This window comes from Natrix helvetica (assembly GCF_964273705.1).
Source record: "Natrix helvetica genome assembly, chromosome: 2".
NCBI lineage: Eukaryota > Metazoa > Chordata > Lepidosauria > Squamata > Natricidae > Natrix > Natrix helvetica.
In genome coordinates, this window is record NC_138552.1 from 201,020,465 (window position 1) to 201,042,952 (window position 22,488).

The 22,488-nt window shown below is 43.4% G+C and overlaps 1 protein-coding gene across 2 annotated transcripts in view; it reads left to right on the forward strand.

Moving 5' to 3' along the window:
* Positions 1 to 3,128: 3,128 nt before the first annotated feature.
* ARFGEF3 (ARFGEF family member 3) overlaps positions 3,129 to 22,488 on the forward strand; it is a 98,919-nt gene continuing 79,559 nt past the window's right edge. The window contains exons 1-4 of one of the 2 annotated variants that reach the window (XM_081940557.1): positions 3,129 to 3,344; positions 6,065 to 6,116; positions 12,236 to 12,317; positions 13,972 to 14,103. In XM_081940557.1, the coding sequence (XP_081796683.1) occupies positions 3,260 to 3,344; positions 6,065 to 6,116; positions 12,236 to 12,317; positions 13,972 to 14,103 (351 nt within the window). In that variant the 5' untranslated portion in view covers positions 3,129 to 3,259. Of the gene's footprint in view, positions 3,345 to 6,064; positions 6,117 to 12,235; positions 12,318 to 13,738; positions 13,877 to 13,971; positions 14,104 to 22,488 lie in introns of those variants that run through there. The other variant, XM_081940558.1, reaches the window with a different exon arrangement.

The window sequence follows — 22,488 nt, forward strand, 5'->3', positions numbered from 1 at the left end:
ACTACAGCCAGATGGACCATGAGGCTTTGGCTGCAGTGGCCAGAGTAAAAAGGTTCCATGAGTATCTATATGGCCGGGACTTCAAACTGGTTATGGACCACAAGCTGTTGTTGGGTTTACTGCCTGGGGACCGACCTACCCCAGTGTCATTATCACCCCGCATGACCAGATGGACCATCTTCTTAGCGGCCTACTCCTACTGTCTCATCCACTGACCAGGCTCCACTTTGGGGCATGCTGATGCTCTCAGCTGCTGCCCATCACCTGAACTTCTCACTGACCCTACCCCGAGATGCCAGTCCTCCTCATTGACTGCCTGGAGACTGGGCCTGTCTTGTCCAATGACGTTGCCCATCACTCTGCAAAGGACTCCACCATCAAGCAAATTTTGAACTAGTGTAGAGGGGGTGGCCCAAGGGCCTGTTGAGGCTGATTTCAAAATGTATTTTGCCAAACGCAATGAATTATCAGTGGTAAATAGCTGCCTACTGTGGGGGGACTGGGTTGTTGTTCCACCCAAACTGTGCATTGCAGCATTAGAGGCTTTACACGTAGGGCATTCTGGAATTGTCAGGATTAAGTCTTTGGCTAGAAGTTACGTGTGGTGGCCTAACATGGACAGGGAGATCGAAGAATAGGTGGCTACCTGCACACCGTGCCAGAAGTCCAGACCAGCTCCCCCAGAGGCACCCGCTAAGGAGTGGGAGCGACCTCAAGCACCATGGTCTAGGGTGCACATTGACTTTGCTGTCCCTGTTCATTGCCAGACATTTGTCATAGTTATGGACGCCTACTCGAAATGGTTAGAGGTAGTCCTGATGACTTCAACTACGGCAGAAGCGGTGATCAAGGTGCTATGGAGACTTTTCTCCACGCACAGCTTGCCCAATGTCTTGGTCCCTGACAACGGGCCCCAATTCATGGCCCTACATTTTGAGACCTTCCTACCAGCTCAGGGAATCAGGTTGCCCTGGTCGCGCCATTCCATCCGGCCTCCAATGTTCAGGCAGAGAGAATGGTGAGATCTGCAAAAGTGGCCCTCTCTAGGATGGGCCCAGGAGATTGGCAAACATGGGCTGGCCACTATTTGCTAATTCAGCACATCACAACCAGTGCCACTACAGGGAGAAGCCCCTCCGAGCCTCTCATGGGTCACCGACTAAGGTCCCACTTAGACCGGCTACACGCCAATTATTCTGCCTCATCGCCCCCAGACTCCACAAGCAAGATTCGGACTTTTAGCGTAGGTGATTCGGTATACGCCCATAACTACGCCGGGGGAACTCTGTGGATTCCTGCCACAGTGATAGGCATCACTGGCCCTCGCTCTTACCTCCTAGAGCTCAAGGACGGTAGGAATTGGAGAAGGCATATTGACCAACTCCGTGGCCACCTCTCCAACTCCACTCTTAGACAACCAGAGGTAACTGGTTGCACGAGTTAGCCAAAACCCTATCCAAACAGAGCAAACACTCACTCCTTCCATGGCCAGCTCAATCCTGAGGGTACCGGGAAACTTATCTGGTTATGTTGCAGGCCCGCAGCGAGCTCTGAGCTAACCGGCTCTAGAAGCTCTAGCCGCGGCCTGTGAAAGGTTCCAGGAGCTTCCACTAAGCGGAGCTGCGGAGCAAACAGGTCCGTCCGACCTGTCCAAGGAAACCCCTCCTACTGAACTGCACAGGTCAGGCAGAGCTACCCAAAGGTCCGCCTACCTGCGTGACTACGTAACTAGTAGGATTTTTCCATCCAAGAAGGGAGGGGTGTTAGATACTTGTTCTAACTACAGTGGTTTCCACCAAGGTCCTCTGTTCTGGCTGGAACAGAGGTTTAATCCTATTGGTCGAAGGGTCTGACAGCTCCCTATAAAAGGGCTGCTGTCAGACTTAACCTTCACTGAATTGTTCTCACTTGTACTCAATAAAGAGCTGTTGTTAGTTAAGCCTGTGTGTGCCTATCCATTACCCAATCTAACAATCTTTCAGCTCCACATAAGCAGATGTTGGGCCTGGATGCTCCCTCCCCTTTGAAGAAATCACAGATGGCTGGATTTGCTCAACTGCATGATTTGCAAAAAGGCCAACACTGGGTACACAAAGCTTATTAAACCAGAACAGTTGTGTCTTAATGAGATATATGAACCAGGCCAAAATTTTCCTCCTGTTTGCTTTCCCTGCGCTATAAATGCCTAAAAATTATCTATTTTATCTGAGGAAAAACATCTCATTGAATAATGAGAACGTATGGGGAGCAGTTGCAGAGTACAGCTGAAAGAATTAGGTCTTTGTGGTTTCATTCTGATTCTGTGTAGTTCTAAGTAATATTCTATGCATATCCCTACATTGGGCAACGAATTAACTCTTAGATGCTCATCCAACGTATCCATATAATGATTCAAGTTATGAGGTAACATGTCTTTTTTTATTGCTTGGACCCTGTTTTCATCTTCTATTTCTATTCCTCTCTTCCATGCTCAAAAACCTGTTTATTCGACAAATGAGTCTATCGCCAATCAATTCTTGCCTGCCCCAATTAAACAATACCTGAAAACTACCCATTGCAGAACTTGGCAATCTTTCCCATTATAGCAGGACAATTTTAGATCATTTAGATTATTATTTAATTCACTTGGTTCTCTCAGTTTTGGGTCAATGATGTTCCTAGGCATGTCGGCATGCCTTCTGTTTGCTCCTGGGGATATAACCCACCATTGATCTTGCCAAAATGAGGGGGGGGGGAGGAGATTTCTGCTGCAGTATTTTGGATCCGTGGCGCTCTTTTTTATTCCGAGGCGACAGCAATTCACCACGACGCTGTTAACGTTGGAAGGAAATGATGTCTGGAATAGAGAGGACCGTTGCAAGTCTGATTCACCCAGCACCGTTTGCTAAATAAAACTGAACGGCTTGGGTCCCCACGTCAGCAAAGCGCACGCCGGCTTCCCCGTCAAGCCCCTCGGCGACCCGTCCGCCCCACCCTCCCGCTGGTGGCGCTGTGGCCGGAGGTCTGGGCCGCCACCGCAGGGAGCTGCCGTCACCGCCTGCCCTCTGCCGGGCGAGGAGGGGCAGGAGCGCGCCGAGTGACGTGTCTCTCCCCCCCTCCACCCCCCGGATCCCGGAGCTTAGCATGATTCATCAACAGCTGCCGCTAAGATGCTGCGCGCAGCCCCGATGTAGCGCTTGAGCGCCGATCCCCTCGCCGCACCCCCGAAAGCCGGAGACTTTCCCTTTGCCTTTGGGCGCCGCGGGAAAAGGCAGGCAAGATGGAAGAAATCCTAAAGAAGCTGCAGAAGGAAGCGTCGGGGAGCAAATACAAGGGGATCAAGGAGAGTTGCACCTGGGCCAGCGGTAAGGAAGCGGGCGGCGGGCGGCAGGCACCTTCCCTCTTCCTCCCCCTCCACCTCCGCGCCAGCTCTTCCTGGGCTGCCTTTCCGATTCCTTCTGCGCCAGCTGCACATTCCCTCCCATTATCGCCCAACCTACCTTTAAAAACCTGGGCTGGGGTGTTTTACTGCCGTTTGTGAATGCGCTTTTGCGTCGCGTCCATCCTCGGCTGTCGATCTCTTCGCTCCGCGGGTCGAGGGACCCTTTGCTCTCCTGGCGATGGGCTCCCCTCCGCCCACATCTCCGGTGTATTTACTCCGGTATACGTCTATGGAGATTCTCAGTCATCCAGGTCATGGTGGTCCCAAAGGTGCTTTTTTTCAAGAAAGCGTTTCGCTTCTCATCCAAGAAGCTAAAGGTCTTCAAAGAAAAACCAGAAAGTCCAGTTGTCTCTTGAAAAATATTCTGGTATATTTTTACAATCATCTCTACACCTGCAGTACATTTCCATGTAGTTCGATTGTGTTAAGGCTAATTCCTTTAGCTCTTTTAAAAGCTCTTTATTCTAAAGGTGGATTGTTGGGGTTTTTTTTGGAGGGGGGGGAAGAGTCAATTGTTACTTCTGATATTCTGGGCAACAAGTCTGTCACCCAATTGCTTTCTGTGCTTAAGGCAGGGCTAGAACTTGGGTGTCCCTGCTTCTAGTGCATGGCTTTAACCATTAGGCCAAACTGGCTCTGCTCCTAAGGTGTAGAAGTTGTCAAGCGCCTGTAGCAAAGTGATAAAAACATAAAAATGCTACAAGTTGCCCTCGATTTATGACCACAGCTGGGACAGGAAAATTCATTGCTTAGCAATCGTGATTGTGCACAATTTTATAACCTTTTCTGCCATGGTTGTTAAGTGAGACATCACATGGCTGTTTCTTTTGTTTTTCCCTGCTGGCTTACCCATTGACTTGTTCATCCAAAGCCAACTGGGAAGGTCACAGGACTCCAGGAAGCTGCTGTTATGGTATATACAAATCGTGGTTGGCAAGAACCTAGTTTGCAATCAGGTGACCCTGGTTATACTGTCATGCTGTAAGCGTGACCAGTCGTAACTTTTTTCAGCACCATCGTAACTTTGGATGGTCCCTAAACAAATGGTGTTGAGGACTGCCTATGCACTGATAAATTGAGGACTATGCTGATTTAAGTGTTGGGGTACTCAGAATATCCATGCATTCTCCCTTGCAAGAATCAGTTTTCAGATGAAAGAACTATCACAGAAGACTTTTTGAAGGGAATTTTTATAATTCAAATATTGTCCAAGACCCCTTGACACGTCAAAACCCCGTAGAATGGTGACAGCAGGGCCTATTAATAATTGGCAGCAAACAATCAGCCATTGTCTTCTAGCTGTAGCAACATATTGTATATTTTTTTTCTCCTTTAATGAAACATACACTTAATCTATTGCTACAATCCCTTTGGGATTGTTTGTTTTTAGTCCATTTTTCTTGGCTTGGTGAGCTATAAGTGACTCTTTACAATAAACCAAGCAGGAATGTTACTGCAATCTGCATATCTGCAGGTAAGGAATATTAAAAGGAAAATGGTAGCAATAATAGATTAGGATTATAAAGTTGCTGGCTTAATCTCCCGTGAGGGCCTAGCAATTTATTATTCTGCCAACAGCTTTATATAAGGTATTTCGTGATGATATCTGCAGGGAGGAAATTAAAATGTCAAGATGTAAATCAAAGCCCTGCCCCCTTTTAACATGCATTTTTGATACGTACATAGGCTTTTACTAATATGCAACACAAGACATTCTGATCAGAAAATGATCAAACAAGATATTGCAATGTAGGTTAAAGAAAAATGTACCTCGCTCCCACCTTTTTATTAACATGCTTTCTTTAGTGACGACATAAATTTGGTATGCTATATAAATGTGCATGGCTGCTTCACTATTTTTATAACTTTAAATGGTCGATAGTTTTGCTTTTGCTATTCATACATAGAGTAATCGTCTTTTAAAAGTATTCCTTGAAATATATTTAAGAAGTTTACGCTGTTGGGGTTTTAAAATAAATTAAGTATCCTTGCAGCAACTTGTGCTAAAATAATGCACGTTTTTTTTATTCAGAGCTAGGAATGGGGTTATGCATAGGATGGATTATTTTATTTTCACTTTGCAGTCAGAAAAAAATAAGGTAGGGACGGCTTTAAATAGTGGATATCATTCAGTCCAGATTAAATTAGTATTTGTAAAACTTCTGATTCAGACAATAAAAAGTAACTATGCATGGATCACAAAGCTGTACTTTTATTTATTTTAAGATTTGAGTTGGTTACATTAATTAAACAATAATTCATGTGCAGGTATTTACATAAGCATAATAAGTTCATTTAGAAGTTAGGAAATTGTGTTATTTAACATAAAGAGACAAGATTTGAGATATCTTATTGTACCATATGGAAAGGAAATTTACCAAGGAAAACATGGGCCTGAAGAAGAGAAAGAACAGAGCCTATAAAAATAATTTATTGAGGAAAATGTGCTTTAGTTGAATACCTGCCCATGTCAATCTATATATATGTGCACTTGCAGTGTACAATTTGTACAATATTAATCTGGGATAATCCTGAATGAGCAAGATGGGACTTCAAATTGCATAAAACTATATATCATGATGTATGTTTTCAATTCTATGCTGGATGCTTTCTGAAATAATTCTTTCTCCCTTTTCTACCCAGAAACATTAGAATCTCTGGATGACACTACCAAGATCCCTCCTTATCAGTTAAGGTAGGGAATACATTTTATTTTTAATTCTTTGGTTATGAGTGACATTTGAAACGAAAGAGTGAAAGTTTTTTCTGTTTTACATTTGCTGACTTTTGAAGTCAGTGTAGCACTGCTATGAACTAAGTATAAAAAGCAAATTATCTCATTGGTCAGGTTTTCCATTTTCTCACCATTGTTACCGTATGTATTTGTGGTTCTGAAATGCTCAACAATGTTTGGGTACATAGATTGCTTGAAATATGGTGAACTGTGTTTGTAGTTGCCAGGGAATTATTTTCCAAGAAAATCACATCTATTGTAATGTGGGAAGGAGAAAAGAAATGAAGGTATTAACTTAGAAGCTTTTAAAGTGCCCTTGTGAAGTACATTTCAGTACTATCCCAATTAATGCTGCCATCGTTACTTCACATGGTTATTGCTTGTTTTGGTAATAGTAATTCCATAATTAGAGAATAACAATTCCACAAAATCCCCATGGTCCAAACCTTGTAAAAGTCTAAAGGCCACAAAGTATGTAAAGAAATGGAAATGGATGAAATTAAAAGCTCAGAAGAGATTATGAATTTTGCCTCTCTTTCTAATAAATTGTTTGAAGGTAGACACCAAGGCCTCATTCTTGCTTAGGAAAAAATGACTTGGTTAATATATTGTTTAATCCTAGTGTGTGGAATGAACCAATGTTGGCCAGGCTTATTCATAAACCATAGCTTTTACTCACAGTAACTTGGTTTATACAGCACATTAAGCCATAAACAGATCTATAGTGTTATTGATAATGATGGATATAGTGTTATAGATCATGATGCATGAACTTAGATTATGTACAAGCTTGTACATCAAAGAATATGAAAATGTATTAGATAACAACAGTGGCAAGATTAAGACTATAGAGAGCAGTGGAGCAAACATTAGAGATCTGTCATGAAGTTCTAGATATATTTTTGTCTTCAGGCTAATATTTCTGACATATTTCTGATGAAGCAAGGGACAGCTTCCTTCATAGCTGGTAATAACTTCTAAGTCATTTGAAATTTCCTTCTCTAGGAAGTATTGTGCTGATAAAAATATAATAACCATTTTGTGTGAGAGCAGAATTGATTTCAAGCTTTCTTATTTTCTGTATTAGTTTATTTCTTGACCTTTTAACTGTGGCTCTGATAGAGGAAAAAAAGAGGGGGGAAATCTGAATTTTTCTCTTATCACACCACCTTTACATGGTGAATTTGTCTTATAATTGTTAGCCATATGGCATTTGTTCACACTTATGAAAAAAATCATGTTCTGAAATCTTGTGTTATTCCCTTTAGCTTTGGATAACATTTTCTAATACTGTAGTTCTAGATTACTTAGATTTTTTTTTAAAAAAAGAGAATGTCAATAGTTACTTTTGCTTTGGTTTACATATGTAGGCTATGTTGTACCATAAAAGCTTAAGTTTAGAATTACCTTTCTGTTTTAATAGGTAAGATAGGCAATTTGAAGGATTGCCTGAGCTTTTGCAGAAGGTGGGTAAAGGCAATGGGAATTGCAACTTTTGTATAATTGGTTCAGGTTGTTAAAAAATATGAAGGCAATTTGATTTCCTTTCTTCACTTTTAGTTTTCTAATGTTTTTCGTCCTGGGTTTCTGCCAGGATTGTGCATCTAGAAGTGTTTTTCCCCAAGTCCTTATTTCATGCATCAACAATGGCTTCCATTCAATTGCTTTAACATTTATCAGGACGATTTGGTAATCTTTGTTAACCATCCATTAAAATAATTTTTGCTAACTTTGTTTCAATTTCTATTTTGTACTTTCTCAATTCCAAATACTTTAACTGGTCTGAAGCTTTAAGTAATCTGACTTTAGATAATCTGACTAATTCAAACAATCCATTGCATATTGTTTATTAAACTTACATCTCTCTCTTTTCTTTAAAAGAGTTCAAGGTAGCATCAAAAGTGCTCTTTTCTCCCATTTTTCCCACTAGCAGAAACTTTGTGAGTTAAGTTGAGCTGAGAAAAAGCATCTGGCCGAAAGTCACCCTATGAGCATCCATGGCAGTGGTGGGATTCAATTTTTTTTTACTACCGGTTCTGTGGGCATGGCTTGGTGGGCATGGCATGGCTTGGTGGGCGTGGCAGGGGAAAGTTACTGCAAAATCCCCATTTCCTCCCAATCAGCTGGGACTCAGGAGGCAGAGAATAGATGGGGGTGGGGCCAGTCATAGGTGGTATTTACCGGTTCTCGGAACTAATCAAAATTTCCACTACTGGTTCTCCAGAACTGTTCAGAACCTGCCGAATACCTCCTCTGATCCATGGCTAAATGTAGAATAGAACCTGAGTCTCCTTGCTGCTACGATGTATAGCCACAATGAAAAATAAGATGCTTATTCAGTAAGAAGAATGTAATTGTTCACTGCTTTGAAGACGTAGTAACAACTACAATTGGATTGTATTCAAAAGAATGGATATTTCCAAATAGGTTCTTACACTTGTACTCTGTATGTCAATTGAAATAGGCTGGGATTTTAGAAATCTCACGCTATAATTCATTTGTCCATTTTACAGTTCCAAACTATTTTACAGTTATAATTCATTTACTTGTTTTACAGTTGTTTGATTTAGTTTTTTATTCTCTATTGCAATGTTAAAATTCAAACTTTAGCATTTTGGACCCATCATCTGATGGGTCAAATTGTAGAATGAAGAGTTTAGTGATAAAAATTTAGCGGATAAGGGCAAGAAGTATCTAATTGGTATTTAATGTTGCTAAATGCTGTGATGGGAATTTGGAAGATCCCATAACATTAATTAGAGCTTCAGCTAAATTAGAGCTTCGGCTAAAACCTTTTTAGCTAAGAGGTTAACTAATTGAATTGGGTTGTACTTTTTAACCTATTTCACTATAATACTGTACTCAGGTCCAAATAGGGCCAAACATTTCAGAAGACCACTAGTTGGTAACAGGAAATTTGAGTTTCCTCTATTGCTGTACGAGGCGTGGTGGCTCAATGGCTAAGACGTTGAGCTTGTCAATCAGAAAAGTCGGCAGTTTGGCAGTTCAAATCCCTAGCGCCGCGTAACAGAGTGAGCTCCCATTACTTGTCCCATCTTCTGCCAACCTAGCAGTTCGAAAGCATGTAAAAATGCAAGTAGAAAAATAGGAAACATTTTTGATGGGAAGGTAACAGTGTTCTGTGTGCATTCGGTGTTTAGTCATGCCGGCCACATGACCACAGAGACGTTTTCAGACAGTGCTGGTTCTTCGGCTTTGAAACGGAGATGAGTACCGCCCCCTAGAGTCGGGAACAACAAGCACATATTTGCGACGGGAACCTTTACCTTTTACTATTGCTTTGCTTCCACCTAATAGTCTTCAAACTAGTTCCATAGTTTACCAATAAGCCAGTTTTATCCATTAAAATGCTGTATCTGTACCTGAAGGGCCTTCTGACAATTAATGTATTTGTGGATTTCAGTTGCAATGCACTAGATCAGTTTTACTAGAATTTACTTGTTCCTTTGCCAGATGGATGTCTAGATGATTGCCATACAGTAATAATAGTGGAAACAGAGATTTTTGTTTCTAAGAGCACAATAAATACAGCAGAATCAAGATAGAATTTCAAAACGTGTTCAGAATCTACTTATAGTTTTGCTTCTTTTCTTTTCTTTTATACTCAATCTTAGAAAGGAAGAATGAATGGGTTCAGAAATCATCTTCTCGTATTATCATTTCAAATCCAACCCATAGACTTTAATATCTAAGAGGATTTACCAGCATCACAAATCAAATGTTAGGGCAGGGGTGTCCATACTTGGGAACTTTAAGACTTGTGGACTTCAACTCTCAGAATTCCCCAGCCAGCATGGCTGGCTGGGGAATTCTGGGAGTTGAAGTCCACAAGTCTTAAAGTTCCCAAGTTTGGACACCCCTGTGTTAGGGTATTGAAGTTTATAGTAGTAGGGGTAGAGTTTTGGATGCTGTGTCTTTTGGTTTTTGACTGAATAATCCAGTTTTGTTGTTGATGTTGCCAACAAGAACGGATAAATTCCCATTCTCTGTGGTTATATCTCATGCACTTTTAGCTAAAATTGATGGCCAAATAGAACCATATTGTTTCATGAAATGAATTATCTGCCTTTCATACCACTTTGATATCATTGAAAGACAGCAGACTGTTTATTATTTATGTTTATAATATTATGAGGAATTGCTCTCTGTTAACATATGAACAATGCTGTCAATACTGCTGTGGCATTCTCCAAATCAGTTTGCTGTAGCTTTCACATTTATTGAAATGCAACATTATTCCATTGCATTTTGTATATTAGTAAATGTTTTAGTAAAATTCTAGATAAAACATTATTTATTTATTTCTAATAAATGTTTTGTTATTATATTTCCACAAATTATTTAGATATGCATTTTCCTGATAAATATGATTCTTCACATGTAGATAACAAATGCATGTATTAAGAAAAAAAACAGGCCAAGATTGTGTGCATTCTAATCTGTACTTTCCCTTAATACATGATTTTTTAAAAAGCCGATTTCCAACTTTTAGGAAGTATGAAAATTATACTTTATTTGAATTCTAATCACGATTAGGCTTTAAAAAATGAGAATTAAATTGACTGTATTGAAATATAAATTGAATTACTATCAGGATGCTGGAGCAATATTTCATTTGATTATTATACATTGATTGCTGATTTTCTTTGCAGTACATTCATATCAAGCTGGAATCTAACTCTTAAAAAGATTGGTTTTATAATCTAAAAGTGAACATCATCCAAGACAGTTTTTGTGTTGTGGAAAAGCATTAAAGAAAAATCCTATCTAAATCAGAGGTGGTATTCAGCAGGTTCTGACCAGTTCTGGAGAACCAGTAGCGGAAATTTTAAGTATTTTGGAGAAACAGTAAATACCACCTCTGATTGGCCCTACCCCCATCTATTCTCTGCCTCCCGAGTCTCTCCTGATCAGTAGGAAATGGGGATTTTGCAGTAACCTTCCCATGCCATACCCACCAAGCCACACCCACCAAGCCATGCCCACAGAACCGGTAGTAAAAATTTATGAATCCCATCACTGATCCAAATGTTGACAAAGGAATTCCATATTACCATACAGAGTTCAAGAACTTTGCAGAAATTATTGGCTACATGGAATTTTGGCAAAGAGATCATTTATTTTTGTAATTGAAGAGAACAATAGCTTTGAAGTCAGAAGACCACTATTGGGTTCAAAAAATCATCTAATTTTCTAATACTGCATTGTAAAACTGCTCTACTCAAGTGCAACAGTTGTCTTCTGACACATCCACTTTGGGGCTGTAAATGTAGATAGATATTTTATTTCTTTATCCGAATATTCTGTTTAGCTTTAAATCCTGGCTCAAACTTTGTCTTGCTGAATTGCAGTTAAGATGGGTTATTGATCTATTTCCTTGATATCAATTAAAGAAAAAGACAAGAAAAGGGCCCCAAAGAGGAAAATAACTGTAGGAATTGTATAATTTTGTTGCCAATGATTGAAGAAATGATCACAGTGAAGAGACTGCTAACAACATAGCTTTATCCCCTCCTTTTGTCATTCACATATTGATCAAATGGGGGTAGAGTACAAGTGAAATAAACTTTGAGAAATTATAAAAATATAAGCTACTTGATTCTGAGTTCTGAAGAAACATGTAAGGCCTGTAGTTATATTCCTTTTTAGGATCTTTGGCCTGCCACTCTCTCTATTATTTCATTATGCTGTTTCATTAATGAAGTAATTGGGAGGGGGAATAGAAAGGAGTAGAATTGTGGAATGTGTTGTTGTCATTCATTTCTAGAAGCCCAAGGTCAACTTTTGTCTCCGCACATCAACACCTGACCGGAACCAGCTGGGTGGAGATGCCAGCGTGGAAGAAGAAGATTGGACCATGTGATGGATTTATGGGTGTGGGGATAAAATCATGAACTTTCAACTGGGTGCAATCCCAGGAAGCTTTTAGATTTGGGATTTCCACAGATGTGCCAACATGTCTATCTTATTAAATTGGAACTTTAAGGATAGCTCTGCCTTGGACTCTGATTTAATTCTGCATGATATTTGGAACGCTGACATTACCTCTCTTTCACTAGGGAGAAGTGTCTCCTTCCGCTGCAACTGGCTTTGGAGAGCAAGAATATGAAACTGGCACAGCAAGCTCTAGCAGGGATGCAGGTAGGTGCCTAACATTTGACCAGATTTGGAGTTCTTGAGTGAAATAAGAAGCTGACAGGAAAAGTGAATGATATGAAAACTTCACTATACACCTTATGCAGGCCCATAAAATGATATGGAAGACAAGCAGGACTATGTATTGTAGCCTGTTGGCCGCCGGCCCCTCCAGCTACCAAATCAGATGAAGAGGCGGAGTGGGAGTTGGCGCTAACATCAAGGCAATCGGAGAGCTCCAAGGGGGAAGAGGGAAAGAAGCTGTCAGAGATAGATACAGAGGCAGAGCCTGGGCCGTACCCCAGCCCCCACAAGCACTTAGAGACTTTGCTAGCCTGCTGTGAGAGAGACAGAGACAGAGACACAGAGAGAGAGAGAGACTCTTGGTTGCTGGCGCTCCTAATAAAGGGAATGTTTAGTTAAAGACAGTGTGCTTATCATGTTTGGGAGCCGGGTCAGAACACTATGCATTATGGTTAATCCTGGGCAAAACCTTTACAGGTGATTATAAAGTAAAGGTTTCTCCTGTGCAGTCGTGTCTGACTCTAGGAAGTGATGCTCATCTTTGTTTCCTAGCCAAGAGAGCCAACATTGTCTAAAGGCAATTTCGTGGTGATGTGGCCAGCATGACTATATGCCAAAGTCGTACAGAATGCTGCTACCTTCCCAAGTGGTACCTATTTATCTAGTCACATTTGCATGCTTTTGAACTGCTAGGTGAGCAAGTAACGGGAGCTCACCGCGTCACACGATGCTCAGGTCTTAAATTGGAGCTCCAGGGTCTTAATCACTGAGTCATCCAATCCCCTGGCTAAAATATAGTCTTCCTCAGAATTTGTTGCTCTCAAAATATATCTGCTTAAAGCATTCTCAGCCAGCTCTCTTGGAAGTTGTATACTGACATACTCCCAGTTGGGAAAAAATGCTGCAGTGAATATTTATGGAGCAATAAGGAGTTTTTCATCTCACTAAATAATGAAGGGTGGACTTTGTGAAGCCTACACAAAGGGACATCTTGGTGAGTGCTGTAGGCCTCATACGCTTCTCTAATGAATCCTTTAAACAAAAGCCCTTGGTACCCCAAGGTATGGTTACAGATGTTCCATCTTGGGACAATTGTTGCTGTGGTGCTTTTAAGATGGGGAAAAAATGCATGAAAGAGAGGAGAAACTTAGCAATCCATCTTTTTTGAGAAAAGTCCAGAATGCAAGTCTGACCAGTATTGAATGAGTGGATTGGTGTACATTCCAAGGGCTAAATTAAATGCTGCACTTGCCTTTAAGATTTGCCATTTTTCTATCAGTTGGTGAGCAAACTAACGTATCCTTAATTCTTGTTGGCAAGGCTGAATCTTCTAGTTTGGATGATCGTGAGAATGTCTTCCCATCCCCAAGCTAGAACTCGTCTTGTGATTTTATTTGCTTTATCTGAAATATAAAGGCTCTTCTTCACCCTTTCTTAGGAATTGTGAGACTTATTGCATCTTGTGATAGGCATTGCATGCGTTAAATAGATTTTACTATTCCACCAAAGCTTGTTTCCAATTATATGGTTTGGGAAGCAAGGTAATTTTCTAGTAAATATTGTTTTTATAACAACATTATGGGAGAACCAAATGGAGAACATCTGAAATTAAATAGTTCCATTTTTTTCTTTGCAGAAGCTACTGTCTGATGAGCGATTTGTATCCATGGAAACTGACTCTGATGACAAGCAGTTGCTTAATCAAATGCTGAACGCAATCAGAGTGACTCCATCTCTCAATGAGGACCTGCAGGTAGAAGTGATGAAGGTTAGTGTTTTACAGACGTCAATATTCGCTTGTTCGCAGGACTGGCTTCCTGTCTGACTCAGCTCTGCCATTCTGGAGTCAGTTGTGTCCCTTGATTGAATTATTTTATGCCAAAGTACAAAGCTAGCTCTTATGCTTGTGACACAGTTGGCTTATTCTTTACTATTGTAAGCCTGGATCTGCAGGACATCATCTGTATTATTTTTTATTCATGTAAAAGGTCATCTTCCTTTAGTTGAAAGTCTGTAGACTGGTACAGCTACAGGGCAGAGCATTATGCACGTTGATGGCCGAACAGACAAAACTAAGTGCCTTTTGCAAACAGCATAATTAGATACACCATTATTTAAATTCAAACTAACCACAACTAGTATCTTCTGGCTAAGAGAGAGTGCAACAGCTAAGCCAAATCCAAGCCAAAACATATCCAGATGATTATCTTTATTAAGACTATTATAACCCAAAAATTGTGAAGGCGTTGAAGGTTTTGGAACTCTCCTCATTTCTGTTACTTAAAAATGGGGAACAAGGAGAAAATTTTTAAAAACTGGGCTAGACATTGAAAACCATGAAGTTTATAATTTCAGATGAGTCCTGAAATTAAGGCAGTGTATCCAACAGAGTCATTCTAGGTACTGTTGTTTCCAGACGATGAGGGAGAAACAAAGTGGGCTTCCCTCCAACCTCTGGAGCCGTAAATTATGCCGAAGTCCTATTCTGTTGCTTGCCAATGGGAGAGAATCAAAACCATCAGAACCTAATAAACAAGGGTAGAAAGAATACTTTTAGTTGTTTGCTAGGCTAAAATAATTTAAACCAAATTGTATAGTAGACTGATACTGTATTATCTCCCTAAAAAAAAGAAGAAGAAAATTTATTGGGCTCTTCAAAAAGTCCTTCACTTTTGTGGAAGAAATGTTTCGTTCCAAATCTCTGTCAAAGTTCTGCACCTGAATCTATATGTGCGAATTGTAAATACGTTGAATATTGAATGCATTCTGCTACTCCTAGACGTACGGTTTCATTACTATGAATTAAATTAGTGGTAGTGCTGACCTGGTAAGCAGCCATATGCATTGGAAATGAGAAAAATATCAATATAACCTTGTTCTGCTGACTGTTACCATGGTGGTTCCTTGCTGGAAGACTGCATGTCTGAAGAAAAATAAAATTATGGTAGTGTACTCCCGTTGAAAAACAGGGTTGATTTGTGCTCTCGTATCTTCCAAAGCACTTCTCTGAATCATGTTTGAAACATGTGCAAATGTTACCTTTCACACATGCAGTAGTTTTTACATTGGTAAATCACAATTATGTTCACTTCACATTCTTTTATGTGTTTGAATTCAATGCAATGCAATTCTAATACAGGAAACTGTCTTGACATTCTTTTTTTTTAAAATAATTTTTTTTCATAGTTTAACTTTGGTTTTGAGGTTTAATGACAGGATGGTTGAAAAGAATTGAATTGAAATAATTGTTTTAAAGATAGAATAATTGAAGAGGTTGTCATTCCTTTCTATCATTCCAGAAGCTACCAGCATATTAGATATTGTGGAGCATTATGTTGGAAAAGGAGTGGCAGACATTGTGGGCAGACTTAAAAGCGGATCAGCCTAGAACCCTAGTACAGCGATGGCGAACCTTTTTTGGCTCGCGTGCCATAAGTGGAGGGAGTGCAGGGGGGACGTGTGCAGGTGTGCCGCACCCATAATGCAATGCGCAACCCCTCCAGTGAGCATGCGTGCACTACAGGTGCAACCCCCCCCCCAATTTTGCATGCTTTTTTCGCCCTCCCTAGGCTCCAGAGGCTTTATAGGAACATGGGGAGGGCGAAAAGAGCCTCACCGCCCTCCGGAAGCCCTCCAGAGGCTTCAGGGACCTTCAAGAGGCTTCCCTGAAGCGTCCAAAGCAGTCAAAACGACCCTCCGAGCAAACCGGAAGTGACTTCCGGTTTGCTCGGAGGGTCGTTTTGAGCACTCCGAAGGCTTCAGGGACCTTTAGGAAGGTTACCTGAAGCCTCCGGAGAAGTCAAAACGACCCTCTGAGCAAACAGGAAGTCCGTTCCCGAACTTCCGGTTTGCCTGTAGGGCTGGTTTTTTGCGCTCCGGAGGCTCCGGGGAAGCTCATGAAGGCCTCGGGGGGGGGGCTCTTTTCGCCCTCCCCAGGCTCCTATAAAGCCTCTGGAGCCTGGAGAGGGCAAAAAATGGCTTTAAAAATAGCTGACAGGGCAGCGCCTCACGTGCCCTGACAAATGGCTCCATGTGCCACCGGTGGCACACGTGCAATAGGTTCGCCATCACTGCCCTAGTACGTAGCCACAAGCAATGAGGAACAGGATTGATTTTTCACACCTGATTAGGGCTTTAGAACACTTCAACCACAATAGTATTCTTTTCTGCTCTTTTCAAAGCCATTGTTTTCAAATGAAAATTTATTGAATTTTGCTTAAAATCTCAAATCCTTCTTATTTCTAATATTTTTAAATTTAAAAAGAAGGATATCTAGGAAACTCCATAGATAGAGAGCTTAAATCTAATATTCCTTGTCTACTCTGCAGTTCACAATTAAGCTTTAGCCTTTCAAAACAATGGAGCATCTGAGAGTATAGTTCTAAATATTTAAGGTCCTTGATTATTACTGAGGAATGGTATCGGTAACAAATGCCTATTCCTGCAGAGAATTCCAAAGCACTTCAGCTGTTCTCTGGATAGGCCTAATCTGGTTAGTTCTATGAATATTGTGCTTCATAGATCCTCGAGGTGGAATTTCTGTGTGAGGCCTCTATGGTTCTAATCACCCGCAGAGAAAATTGAGCTCCTTTTAGGCGTTCCTGCTCAATCTCCACACTGCTAGTTGCAGCCAGTGTGGCTCCGGGTGCATTAGCTTCCCTTGGTGCAGCTCTATTTCCCCCTCTGGAATCCGCCATGGAGGCTGGAGTGACAGGACCTTGAGGTCCGCGAACCAGGGTCTCCTCGGACAGTGAGGAGCCACCAGGATCAGCTCTGCCTGCTCCCTGACTAGCTTCTGAACTACTCCGGGAAGGAGGGAGAGGGGAGGAAAAGCATACAGTAGCCCCCTTGGCCACCTTGTGCGAACAGCGTCGACCCCTTCCATTCCCTGAGCTGGGAACCGAGAGAAGAACCGTGGAAGCTGGGTGTTGGCTGGAGTGGCAAAGAGATCCATTACTGGCCGTCTGAACCTCCGGCAGATGTTTTGGAACAGTTCCTGGGACAGGCTCCACTCTCTGTTGTCCACCATCTCTCGACTGAGCCAGTCGGCCTGATGGTTGTCGATCCCTGTGATGTGCTCCACCCAGTTTGACCGCAGGTGTATCTCTGCCCAGCTGCCAGCGACATCGCTTCAGTGTGCAGTGCCCTGGAACGTGTGCCGCCTTGCCGATTGATGTGGGCGTTGGCCGCCACATTGTCGGTGAGGACCAGGACGTGATGACCCTCGACGGCGGTCCGGAAATGTCGAAGCGCCAGATGGATCGCCCGGAGCTCCAGCCAATTGATGTTGTGTCAGAGCTCCTGCCAGAACCACTGGCCCTGCGCCAACTGGGATCCCAGGGTCGCCCCCAGCTGAACAGGCTGTCGTCCGTGGTGAGAACGAGGCGTTCCTTGTCCCTGAACTCACATCCCTTGAGCAAGGCTGGGGACAGCCACCACTTGAGGGAAATCAGTACCTGAGGGGTGGCCTCGACCTTGGCCATCGAGCTGCTGTTGGCCCTCTGGAATGGTAGAAGTCGCCACTGCAGAGTCCTGGCATGCAACCGTGCCCATGGTACTACCTTGATGCAGGATATGAGTTTCCCCAACAAGCTAGATAGAAGGGCTATGGGAACATAATGGTCCCTACGGACCTGCTTAACCATCTTAACCAAACTGGCCCTGTGGTCCGGAGAGAGAAAAACCTTCCCTACACGGGAGTCTATAACTGCCCCTAAATGGAGAATTCTAGTTGACGGGGTGAGAGAACTCTTTTCAAAGTTGACGGAGAGCTCAAGCCCCTGAAGGGTGTCCACGACCTGCAAGAGGTCCGAGTGGGGGGGGGAGCACTGAGCCTACCCTGCAAGGCCCTCAGTTTTTCTGCCCTGGAAAAGGTCTTTGAGAGGGCCCTGTGCCTCCTCAGTTTGTCCCTTTGGGTGGCACGAGAGGGGCGGGGGTTGGTAGCCTTTAGGGCCCTGGCAGAAGCAGTGGGTCACTGCCTGGTTGATGGTCCCTCCCCAGGGGAGTATGGGGGTGAAGGAGACCTCCCCGCCTCCTCCGCCATCTTGGCCACGTGGGAGAATAAGAAAAATAAGGAAAAAACTACTCACCCTCCTTGCACAGTCTCCTGGCTCTCCCTCTCTTCTGCTGCAAACAGTTAAAGGGGAAATCAATTTCAGTGAATGCTGCTTTTTCCCCTTCTGGGCAGCCCCTGCCTCAACACTGAGAGTGATGTGTTTGGGGGCTGCCACCGAGGCTTGCCTCGGCCAGGGTAGCTTCGCGCCCTCTCCTCTGCTCCGCGGTGTGCTCACAGTTTGAAAAATGCTTCTTCGTGCTCTTCTCAGCGCTGCGCGCTCGCCGCCGCTCAAATCCAGCCGCCAAAGCCATTTAAAGGTTGATTGGAGCGATGGGGGAGGGTCCTCTGGGCTGGAAATCCCTAGCCTCTAGCCTGATTGCAAGAAGCCCCAGGGATCAGCGCCACGTGTTTGGCTAAGCTGGAAATGGCCGCCGCAACCTCAGCGCTCTCTCAGATTCCTGGGATACAAAGTAACACTCCCTGGTGGTTAGGAAGGAAAACCGCATAGAGCTACTTACAGGCTAGAACAGAGAGCTAGATTCAGAGGCTGCAGAGGCAAGGAGGTTCCAGTAGAGATAGAAATTGCAGGAGAAGTTTAAAATATGACTCGCTATTTGGCCGGACTGAGATGAACTGGAGAAGAAAGGGTGGAGCACAGAGGCGTGTCTTCAACTTCATCCCAGTCTCATGGCCAAATGGGCGTGTCAATACCATTCACTGGAGCCTCCTGTCCCTCGCTCCAGAAAACAGGTCAATAAATGTGACTTGTCCACAAAGAAGGTCCAGAAGAAAAGTGTATTTGTGGACAATCAATCCTGACTGAAAAAATAATGAGTGACTAAGGCACTTATTTTTTTACATTCCAGGAATTAGGTTTGTAGGCTTCTATGCTGGGGTTAATCTGAAAGAGAATGTGTATTTTGGAGCTAAGATGTCAACACTGTTATATACTTGCTCCTTTAGTTTTCATTTGACATTGGTGTTTTGTGACTGTGTCCATCACAGCAGATATTTTATGATTCAAAATGTAATTCCCTCTTGTAGCATTCATTGGATAATGGTATCCTTAATAACTTCTCAAAATTCTAGATGTGTCACCGAGACAGTAAGATTGATATGAAACCTCTGCTTAGGATTTGCTATAATCACTTGGCTAGAATTACAACTTTTTGAAATCTATTCATTTTATGTTAATATTATCAGCTTTGGGCTGTGAGATGTCTGCAAAAATTGCTCAGTAGACAGTAATTTTGCTCATAAACTTTCCAGCTTACTTTATCAACCTAGCGGTAAAACTGCTAAATTGTGAACATGGAAGCATTCTTCTAGGACACAAGAAAATTGGCAACTTTCTGGTAGAGAAGAGACTTTACTGGGTTATTGGGTATCTTTTTTCCTTGATTTGGCTTTCCTCATTATCCTCAAATGTACAAAGTGCTGAGAAAGCAGCTGCATGCAAAGAAAGATGAAAATAACTAATTAATCTCTGCTCAACTATTTCCCTGAATCAATGTCAGGAGTGACCTTTTCTAGTATTTATGAGCTATTACTTCTTTACTGTTAATTAAAGTGATAAAGAATCTCTGGACAGAGATGATGACTATATACACTGATAAACTGTTCTTTGTTTTTTTACCCTGACTCTGGAATAATTAATCTTCATAAATTTAGTAGGGCTCATGTGTCATGCATACGTAGAATAAAGGTTCCATTACCAAATGAACAAAGAGTTACCTAGACAGGAGTAGGATAAAATAAGAATAGTTTATATCTGCATTTTCATGGAGAAAATCTATGTGATCGCCAGGAGTTGAAAATGACTTGATGGCACATATATCAATCAATACCTGTATTTATTTGATGGGTGTGTTAGTTGCTTGTCCCTTTCAAGAAACATTAATCTTTCCTTAACCAAATGGAAGTAGAGATGCACTGTTATTGATTTTCTGTGTTGACTAGGATTCTCAAGTTATTTATTGGACTGGAATTGTCCAGTCACTTTTCATACTCAATGAAATTTAATTACATTACAATGAAACAGATTCTGTTGGATTTTCTTCCACGTAAATCTTTGCATACATCCTGATCCTATCTTTGCCTGTTTAGATATAAATCTAAACAGGCAAAGATAGGATCAGGATGTATGCAAAGATTTCTATCCATAAACTCACACCCACCTGGGACCACCTGGGACTGCCACCTACCTTTTGTCATCTTTGCCATCTCTTTACCATTTGGATATTTGGACATTCGAGTACAAACAGGACTCATCCAAGTACAAACAGGACACTGCCTTTTACTTCCTGCTGAGACCCTGACCCACTGACTATTAATTTACCATCAGCAGCACCTTGACTCCACCGGGATTTTTAACAATTTACCTGAGGTCAGACCTGCTCCGCCTGCGGGAGGCCCCTCTCTTGCAGGCATGGCCCTTGGCTCTCTCAAGGGCCCGCCTTGATGACGGGTTTGTGAACCCCGAGAGGTGGAGGAAGCGGAAGCTAAGGGGATTTTTAACAAAATGTTTTGTATCTTTTTTAGGGGGTTCCAGGGTGGGGGGGTGGGTTAATCAAGCCAGGAGGGGAGCCAGTGCCAGGCGAACAGGTGAGTCCAGGAGGGAAGTGAGTGTGGCGGTGGGGGAGGGTAAAGGCTATTTCAACAGAGGGTTGTTTTATTACAACGGTCGCGGGGAGGGGGGGATGCGAGGACAGGAGAAGATCACAAGGTCGGTTGGGAGACCGTGGCTGCTGGTTACGCCCGGTCGTTTGTACCAACCCCCGCAGTCTAGGTGGCCAGGAACTACAGAGCCAGGGCCTGCGGCTGATGCTTTGCAATGCAAGGTCCGTGACCAACAAGGCCCCCCTCATCAGTGAGTTGATCTCGGAGGGGGAGCTGGACCTTGCAGGGATAACGGAGACCTGGCTGGGCCACGAGGGTGGTTTACCCCTCGAGGAAATGTGCCTACCGGGTTTCCGTGCATTCCATCAGCCCCGGGCCCTGGGTAAGGGTGGCGGGGTGGCGGTAGTTATACAGGAATGTTTGGAGCTGAGGGAGTTCACTGTCCCTCAGATACCCGGGTGTGAGTCCCTTGGTGTGAAATGGGGCCCAGGGAGGCAGTGGGGTCTGCTGATTGTATACTTGGCTCCTCGCTATGCATCAGCAGCCCTGCCCGAGCTCCTCGAGCTGATCTCAGAGACGGCAGTTGAGATCCCCAAACTTCTGGTTATGGGGGATTTCAACCTGACGTCGACGGGGGAAGCATCTGAGGTAGCTCGGGAGTTCATGGCTTCCATGACGGCCATGGACCTGACCCAATTAATTCAGGGCCCCACACACGAAGGTGGCCCACACACTGCACCTTGTTTTTGTATCTGAGCAGTGGACAAGTGATCTGGGAATAGGGGATGTAGTTATTAGTCCCCTGTCATGGTCAGATCACTCATCTCTCCGGCTGGACTTCCCTGGCGCTACCCCCCACCGCGAGGAGGCGGAACCAGACTGTCCAAGTTGGTACCGCCCCAGGCACCTGATGGAACCAGATAGGTTCCAGATGGAGCTTGGGCCACTACCTGTAGCCCTGACCCGCTCTCGGTCGGAGGACCTAGTGGCCGCCTGGAATAGGGCGGCGGCTGGGGCCTTGGACCGGGTTGCGCCTTTGCGGCCTCTCCTACGGCAGCGACCCACCCGGGCTCCTTGGTTTACCGAGGACCTGAGGGTGATGAAGCGCCATAGGAGACGTCTAGAGAGTAGGTGGAGGTCCTCACACTCCGAATCTGATCAAACACAGGTAAGAGCCTATTTACGGACCTACCTTGTGGCATTAAGAGCGGCCAAACGTAGACATCGTGCCGCTCTTATTGCGTCCGCCGGTAACCGCCCTGCCGCCCTGTTTCGGGTAACCCGCTCCCTCTTATCGCAGAGGACGCGGGAAGCCCCCCTTGCAGGGCAGAGCAGAGGAGTTTGGGGAATATCTGCAGGACAAAGTCGCTCAGATCCGGAGCGGATGGGCCCCCTTCAGTGGACCATGGGAGCCGTCAACAGTGAGTCTTGTGAGACCATTCTGGGAGGAGTTTGATTCTGTTGCCCCCGAGGATTTGG